Below are 9,481 nucleotides of genomic sequence, written 5' to 3' on the forward strand. Positions count from 1 at the left end.
TGTAACGGAGCCGAAAATGTCTAGCTATGTACCGGTTTTAAAGCGATGGCTAGAACTAAGCCTGTTTTTATTTATTGTCCAATCAGAAATAAGGTAAGGTAATGAATACGAATTTTGATTCTAGCAACCACTTGTTGTACAGTAGTAAAGAATAGGTTAGGCCTAGATCTGGCCGTGGCTTTACAGCTCAGCGCAAGAGATCCGATGTTGTGTGCCTATATCGTGGTTGTGCTCGGTTCTCAAAATTATGCCTTCTATTTTACCGATTTTACGCGTGCATCTATGGCCCGATTTTGATAAAAACTGTCTGTTTTAGATTTTATGTTCAAAATGTTAATTTCGGAAGTGGTATTTCTCGAATTTTTCCTTGAACAAAATTTATTTATTTATTTATTTTTTTTTTTTTTTATCGAAAATTTCGGAGGGTAACACAACATAGGCCTGTTTTTTTTTGGCCTAATGATCTCGATAATGATGAAACGATAACGATGATGATGATGATATTGATGAAGATAATGAAGATATGCAGATTATGATGATAACAAGGATTGATGCAGATGATGATAATGATAATAAATATTAATGTACACTGGTTTAACAATAGTTTTAATGTCATTTTATGCAACATCCGAAGGCACGACATAGAAATAAAACCCCCCAAAAAATCATTGTATTTAAATACACGATTAATATAAGCTTAGCCCACTCAATTATCAGCATAAAAATTTCAATACGATCCGTTAGTTTTTGTCATCATTTTACCTAGGGCCAACAGGTTAGTTTTTATAACCGCAGCTTTGGCCTTTCATATCACGTGGAACGCACGCGAGCTCTTTGTGTGTGAAATGCATGCATTGGTGCGACAAGCAGCACCTGTCGTGCACGTGAAATGAATATGACCTAAGAAAGAACGCGATCAGCGATGGAGACTTTATGGAAAATTCGCCAGCACACGCAAGAGAAATATTTCTTTGGCAGCATAAATCGCTAGGTTCTTAACCGTTTCCTACAAAGTCAAGTGAAGTACTGTCGTCATCTTCAAAATAGGCAGGTTGGTAATGCTTATTTTCTTGACGTAAATATAGGTCTAAGCCCACAGGCACGTTCACTTCGTCTATCCAGTACCGTATTATGTATAAATAATTGTATTTTGACTGTTATTTCATTTATTTATCGTTATACTGTAAAATGGTTTACTCCCCTACTTCTCAAAATTATTTAGGTGGCGACCCACTTGCATACTCCCTATTTTTGCGACCCACATTCCCATCCCATCAGAAAATAAAATCAGTGGGCCTAGACCTACCATTATGTAAGAATAGCGTTGCAGGCGCGTTCAGCGCATCGGAAACACGGTCCGAATTTCGGTTCGGATTCAATGGGAACCCGAATGCAGGTTAGGCCTAGGCCTACTTTATACTTGCCACAAGCTCAATAAAACTTAAATCATAATGCTGTTTTCTGACATATTTATTTTTTTCAGTATTCCTAAGCTAGTATAATTCGATAGCCATAGAGGACTTGCCCCGTCTAATTAATCAAATAAAAATATGTTGTTAAATCTCTGCAGTCAACTTGGGTCGTTTGAATACAAAGTGACTGTGATAAATCGTTTCGATTTTTTATTTACACAGTACTCAAAGTACACGAGGTGGTATGTGCTATCGTCGAATGTGTGCGGAATGTTCCATTTTATATTATGGAGAATATTTACTACAGCCTCTTTTGCTGCTTTTTCCTTTTGTGTTTTTATTGTTGTAATATGTTTTTTTGACTTTGCTGAGTGTGGCTCTAGGCCTACTATTGTAATGCATGGGGTTCCTGAATAATGACTGATTTTATGCCTACCATTGTTTTTCTGAATTTTTTTAGGCTTGGCTTGCGCTTCATAACCACAAGGGAAATGCGCAATATAAATACCCAATACCATGAGTACCAGTACGGTAACGGTACCAGTCGTAAATTTGACATGTTTATTAATGTAAACAATAATAGAACAATGACGAATTATGCATACTCGACTTGGGCGAGGCTGAATGGGTAAATACTAATTGAAAAATAAAGCTCAAACGAACTCAAAAAGAAAAGAACTCATAAACACGATGTAACTATTATTTATTAACCAGGGGAAGATTTAGGGGGGAAGGCGGGCTGCCTCCCTCCCCCTCCCACCCACCATTTTGAAAAGTAAAATAAAAATCATGAAATTTAAAAAAAAAAATGGTCGCCTAAAACGCCCCAGAGGTTGTTTTTGGGCGTGAAAACAAAATTTTCGCGGGGCATATGTTATCTCGATCTTCCCCACTTTCGGACCAAAATGGGTTGATTTCGGGAGGTGTAAGAATAAAATATATTTGATGAATATAAATTAACTCTCTAATTTAAGTATGATTTAAGTTTTATTGAGCTTGTGGCAAGTATAAAGTAGGCCTAGGCCTAACCTGCAATTAAGAAAAAATTAAAAGCATGTAAGGGTGTCATTTCCTGGCGTCTAGGTGTTGTATCTTTGCTCAGCTATTTTAAATCTACACTCGGATCTGAAGCAAACAATATTATTCTGCCAAATGGGACACAACAAGAGACTTAAGTTGGTTTTTTTTTCTATTTGTTGTCAGAAGCAGTTTAGCGACCCTAGGAAATGTGTTGGCGACCCATAGTTTGGAAAAAAAGTTTATAATGGCTTTAAACAACAGACCCCCTTTTTCAGAAGAACGAAAGCAACTACTTAACTTCCAATAGGTGTAACCTGTAGGTTTTGATTTTTTTTTTAAATGAACAACCCTCACCTTCACAACTGTCAAATATTGTGCTACGCAGTATTTTTTTTTTCATTATAATGTTTTTATTTGTCATTTTTTAAATTGTCTTCATGATATAAAAGAAAATAAAAATAAAATTTCGTATCAGTCCAAAAAGTGCCACTTATTCAATGAAAAAAAAATCCCAAGGTCCCTGCTTCAATGTGTCATTAAAAATCCCAAAATCTTGGGATAAGCAGTGGTGGTAAGATAAATACATTTCGAGCCGATTAGGCGGTGCAATCTACTGCTTTCTGATTGCCAGTCAAACTTTTACAAACAACCGAATCTATTTTGGTGGTACTGGGGGGGGGGGTAATTAAACCCCTTCCCCTTTTATAAAGAAGACCAGTCACTTTACCGTATAGTCTAACATACAATGAACAAAACACATGCGAAACAACAATTAAATGCATTTCATTAAAATGAGAAATTAAAAGGTAATTAAAATTGGAACAAGACAGTTAATAATAAGTCAAAAATTTTGATAAACTGTAAATTGCAATAAAAGTTTAAAAAGATTTAAAAAAAAACAAAAAAAACCAAGGTGTATTCTGGTTCCCTGAACCTCATTTATCTACTTTAAAATTAAGCAAAATAGGGTAATTCCGCTTGGGTACTGTAATACAGTACAGTGTATGTCTCCCGATGCGGCCTACTTTGCTACGCTAGCTGCGGTTTCAAAATCAATGGACACTTGACAAAATTCATTTTATGCCCGTACGCCCTCAACGTCTCTCTGTACTCTCAATGACTCTGAACATGCTGGTAACCGAACATGCTCTGCACTGATGGAGGTATATCGCAGTCTTGTGAAATATTCTCCATAGTGTGTTTCGAAACACTAATAAAACATAATTCCATCAAAGGCAATAACGTTATTTGAACTGTATCATGCAAACTCTATTCTATATAAAGCATTAGAAATTTCCATTTTGCATCACGAATATTATAAGTAAGCATATGCTTAGGATGTCCTGAATGCCCCATGAATCAACATAATAAATACACAATAACTACAAATATCGGGCGACCAACGCAGTACTTGGTACGAACATTGAAGAGGAAAAAGGCAAAGCTGACTTGCTTGGACAATTAAATGAATATGCTTCAGTCGGTTCATCAAAAAATGTGTAAGGGACAACTGGCTTTTTAGCAGTGCCGGACGAGAAAATATTTGCGTCCCCACCCTGACCCCTAACTGGAGATTTGCTGGCCTAAGAAAAAAAGATGTTTAAGTAGGTACAAAATTCCTCATATGTTTACCTAGCAACCCACCCCCTTTCCTTACTCACCGATCCCCTCCAGTTAACCCAAACCTCCCCAGGGAACCATGTCAATATTCCTAGAGACGCCATTATATCAATTTTATTTCCTAGGTTTCCCCTCTTTTAATGTAAGCATAGAGTCACCCCGAAGTACCAGTGCCATAGCCATGACGAAAAAGACGCCATACCGATCTTAATATTGCATGGACTGAGCATCCTACTATAAGCATTCTTAGCTCCTTTTAGTATGTACGTAAGCACGGGAGGTTAAGGGAAACTTTTTCTTGGTGAATAATAACGACACTAACAATATTCGCGGGAAAATCCCACTGGATTTCAAATCCAACGCCTTAACCACTCGGCCATCACAGCTACACCCAATATCAAAAGCAAAATATTATTGTCACGTGACAGGGAACATAACCAATAGTGATCGACTGTATTCGCTCCACCCCGTTTTGCTACGTGATGATCTGTAGTAGTGCGCATGTGTTATTAGATGGCTCGTGTTTATATATGTGTGTTTGGTACGGTACTGTACTATACTATATTGTACTGTTGGCACAGGCACATCGACAGCATTAATGATTAATCATAAAATAACCGCCTTCAAACAATCTACGTCAATATAAGCACAGATAAAAGTATTGTCGAGCCTGATATTTCACTTACGCTATAATTACGGTTCTTAACTTTTTTTTTATTTGTTTCTAACAGGGAACAGTGAAATTACAAATTTCACTGTTCCCTGGTTTCTGAGGATATGCCCTCTTTATAAGTATTTTTTTATTACATTTTCTTGAATATTTTACTATTCGATTTTTTTTTTGTATTTGTTACTAGATGGAAGTGGATAATTTGATATGTCAGAGTTCACTTAGAAGCCGGGCTTGTATGTTTTTAATAATAAAAGAATAAGATTATATACTTATTACTATTATCATTTGTTGTCTAGTGAAATATTATTATTATTATTATTATTATTATTATTATTATTATTATTATTATTATTATTATTATTATTATTTTATTAATTATTATTTATTGTGCACACTCGGGACCTCTCTAATTCCGAGACCCCTCTAATTCCAGACCCTAGAACAAAATAACAATTTTCCCAGTTTAAAACTATTGGCGTTTCATGACAACAGATCTTGGAATATAAACCACCTTGTGTATTTGTTGTTTTTATTATTTTTGCTGTGTGATAATAATAATTATTATTTTATGTAAAAACAGAAAGGCAGTGTATTTCTAGCAAGAATGCGAATAATCACTGGGAAGGAGTAAGTTGAATGAACTAGTACAACTACTGTATGGTGTGTAAATCCGTTTCAAACGCCCATACCTCATTATCTACTTCCCTTTGACTCCTTCGAATTGTCAACAGCGGCACTCAATTTAAAAAAAAGCATACAGCGCGACAGGTGATATACGTCAACTGATAGCGCGTGCTCCATACTCCGTAATGCAAAGACCTTGGTTGTTGTTGTAGTACGTCATCTCTACCACGTGACAACAGAGCCTATATAAACATCATCGTTCTCTCGATTTGTAGATTTTGTTTAGTCAGTGCACTAGCAGCGAGTAGACGTAAACCACTTGGACGAGATTGACTCAAGACTTTAATATTTTACCAAGAAAACTGAAAACCGACAAGATGCAGATTCCATTTACGACATTATTTCCACTATTTTATTTATTTACAACAGTCGGATCAGCTCGCCTATCCAGTTTCAGTAGTGATTATGGAGGTAAGTCTTCATTAATCTATGATTTCTTTACTTTTTATATAGGCCCTTTTTACGTTATTTTGTGGTTTCTTAATCCTGCGACTATTTCTAATATGTATGTTTTTGTTTGTATAGGCGTACCTTTTGCCATACAATTATTTTTTCATCATTTTACCATTTAAGAAGGTGATGCAGCTATTTGACGTTAATTTAATCAACGCATTCATGTTAAGAAATCGTATGTTTGTATTTCATTCAATTTTTAATTTGGCTATCATAAAATAATACGTATTTTCTTTCGGCAATGAATGTCATTAGTAGGCCTACATTTGTAAAATTTACAAAATACTGATGAAAATCAAGGTATCCTATTCCCTCATGAAAAAAAAAAATTTGAGTAGGTCCCTATTTTCTGCTGAACTATGTCATAAATAAAAGAATCCGATTTATGTGCGTGGTGTTAAACATCGAAATCTAGGGTCCAGACTTAGGGAAACTTCTTGAACGGTGCTGCATACACTGAAATAGTCAACAAGTACGAGCGGAGTGCTGTGATTGGTCAGATAAGACCGTACCTGCAACACACCCCTATTTGACCCGTCTCATGTAAACATACGCGTGTGCAGTGGGACTTTCTATGTGGCGGTGTTTACTTCGCCCAGGGAGGTGCTGTGGGCTTCGCAGTTTAAAAAAATGTTTATAATAATTAAATACGATTCTAGTACTTGGACTCAAAGTTATTTTTATTACTTCGATATACTCATGCATTAGGCTTATGTTTAATTATGTAATAAAGGATATTCCGCTCTGTAACAATTCGATAAGTGGTCATAATAGAGCAGAAAACACGTGGTCAGAGATGATTGAAGACTAGCACGTGTTGTTATGGTGACGTGGACATATTTTTGGCGCCGCACACCAAGTCCGTTTTTTCCGACCTTAGCCCTAAATCTAGGCCGAGAATTTTTTTTTTCTCTCTCGTTTGCTTTTCAGTTCAATTCAACTTTTATTTCGGAAGATCTAGTTTCCTTCCATAGACAAAAATCACAAGAAAAACAAGGCCCAGAACCAAACAGTAAATACAAACAATAATAGATAAATAACATGGGCCTGAAAGAAGTTAATTTATTAATCACTCAATCCTTCAGCTTGACTAATCCTACCAACACCCCTTTGCAATTATGAACTACGGTATTGTGGGGTACCTGGATTGCTGGGGAAAACGGTCACACGCATAGGGAAACAATAGTTGAATCAATATATCTAGTTGCTCCAATGTAGTACAGTAATATTAAGTATTTAATGTAAGGCGGTTTTTGATGTGTGGCACAGTTATATATTTAGATTAATGTATTGTTATGGGCGGCCTCTCTAGCGACGTTTACCTATATGCCTACCAATTTTCGATAATAATAAATAATGAAATAAAAATAATCTATTTGAAAATAATATTTTAGAAATCAAAATAAAAAATATTTGATCATAGGCCCTACTATTATCGTTATTATTGATTATTGGTATTCGTCCGTCTTTTCGTTGTTACATGTAGGCCTACTTATGCGTAGAACAAGTATCAAGGTATAGGGCGAAATCCACGTATTTAAAGATAGCAGACTTAATATCAACAGCAAAAATATATTAGTAGGCATGCATTTAATTTTTGCTTTTATATATCCATGTTTTGATAATCTCCCAGGCTCCAGCTGCCCATTCAACCACGCCTTGCTGCGCTATCCTGAATACAAAATCAGACCTAATACAATCACTGTTACCTTATCTGTTTCCGACGTGGGCATAATAATTTCCGAAATTGGGCTGGGTTTAGGTTTTAGCTGTTAAAAATCTAAATCGAGTCTGGGCCCGGAAACAATTCCTATATCGGAAACAGATAAGCTACCATGGGTTGAGTATGGCAGAGTAGATAGGAATATTGTGATGTAATGTTAAATATGCCTTTCACCCTACATGAGCGCATGAGAAAATTTCGCTATCCTGTATTCATTCTGGGCTGCATATTCCGCATACATGCCTACGGTATCGCGATTATTTTCTAGACAACATCGGGATACTGAGGAATGAGGTGATAATCGAGCCACCCCTATTGAACCCCATGATTTAACTGTCTGTATTCAGGTGCTGGGTCAGAGGCTATGCTTAATTCAGTGATTGACATCTGTCAGATTTACTCCAGGAGCTGGATGAATAGGACAGTTTGCTTTCACAGCGTCCACAAGGCTGGAATATCGTGTGATAATCGATTTGTCAATATTGTTTATTTTACTGGCCTGCGTTATTTTTTACACAATTTTATTGAGGGCAGACGTAGCAAAAAGAAAAAAAAATATATGCATAATAACTACGTAAGGTACTGCTATGTCTTACACAGACGGCCTCGAAAGGGATTAGTACAGCAGTAGACATCCAACCCCGAAGGGTGAGATTTACTGTTAGTTTATTCCACTGCTGCAGGCTTATTTGTGAGCATTTGTCCACCAACGAATAGAAAATAGAATAAACATAATTGAGTGTAGTGTATTGAACTGTTCACCTCCTATATTTCTTTAATCCTAAGTAATTTTCCTCTTTTAATAGAATCGTCTGATGCTGAATTGACTGAAACTCCCGTGGTAGCTAGTGGTGATGGTTCAAACCCGCTCACTGACCTGGATGCAGAAGATGAAACATTTACAACAGAGATAATTGAACTAGCAACGACACAGATTACCACATTGAAACCGACAACCACAGAATCAAGGGTCAGGATTCCACAGACCTGCTGCGAACTCGGTGCTCTCGCTGCACGACAAGGCCATTCATGCCGACCGGAATCACACAGAGAAAAGCTCAGGTAAGATGGAACTAGTGTTTTAAAGTGGTCATATATTTGACCACATGCCCAAACCTATTCTTTCCTTGACCCTCATTGGGTATTAATAGCGATGGGCATGTTTGAACAAACACAAAAGAAACTTGGCAAATCCTTAGTTGCGCTAATTTGAACGTTATTTGGTTTTCTTCGGTGTGAAACACTAATGATGCTAAGGCCAAGAAAGTCCAAAGACTATATAACCAGTGGGGTCCTTCTGGTGGTGAATGGCGCAATCCCTGGTTTTTCGAAGAGCGTACCGCGTTCTCTAACATTAAACCCACGCAGTGGTGGACCCAGTATTTGCCCGACGGGTGTCCGATGTCCCCCGACGAAAAAAAAGTGGGCGTGGTCGAGCGTCGCTCAAAATCTCTCGAGAGTGTTCCAGGGGGAGAATCCCCTCAAAATATGACAATTTAGGCGTTTCAAAGACTTATTTAATTGGTTTTGGGTTCTACTCATATGTAAAAAATACATATAGGCCTACATTTTTTTTCTCCCAAACAAAGTGTTTTTCTTTTTCCCCGCGACGCGGGGGCTGGGGGCTCTCCCCGACACGGGCCCTGGCCCGCGAGGTTGAACCACAAACGAGTGGAAGCCCAGTTGAGAAACTTCAGTAAATGCGTAGCGGGTATAAGTCGAAAAATGGAAGAAGACTTCACGGTCTGCTGCAAACGAACGTCGAAAGAGTTGTTTGAAGGCGAATCTAAGCATTCGAATTCACGTGCTGCTTACCATTACCTTTTTAGTCGTCGATACCGGTAATATAACTCGCGCTATTTTACATCTGTCAGTTCCATCATCCAAGACAGACAA

General features: G+C 37.3%; 1 protein-coding gene across 1 annotated transcript; it reads left to right on the plus strand.

The window, feature by feature from the left end:
• Positions 1 to 877: 877 nt before the first annotated feature.
• LOC117122797 lies at positions 878 to 8,677 on the plus strand. Its single transcript, XM_033268535.1, has 3 exons — positions 878 to 1,051; positions 5,625 to 5,820; positions 8,392 to 8,677. The coding sequence occupies exons 2-3, from the start codon at positions 5,727 to 5,729 to the stop codon at positions 8,649 to 8,651; spliced, it is 354 nt and encodes a 117-aa protein (XP_033124426.1). The 5' UTR covers positions 878 to 1,051; positions 5,625 to 5,726; the 3' UTR covers positions 8,652 to 8,677.
• Positions 8,678 to 9,481: the final 804 nt, after the last annotated feature.

Source organism: Anneissia japonica, unplaced genomic scaffold (assembly GCF_011630105.1).
Source record: "Anneissia japonica isolate Jap-2015-1 unplaced genomic scaffold, ASM1163010v1 scaffold288162_len571657_cov150, whole genome shotgun sequence".
Classification (NCBI taxonomy): domain Eukaryota; kingdom Metazoa; phylum Echinodermata; class Crinoidea; order Comatulida; family Comatulidae; genus Anneissia; species Anneissia japonica.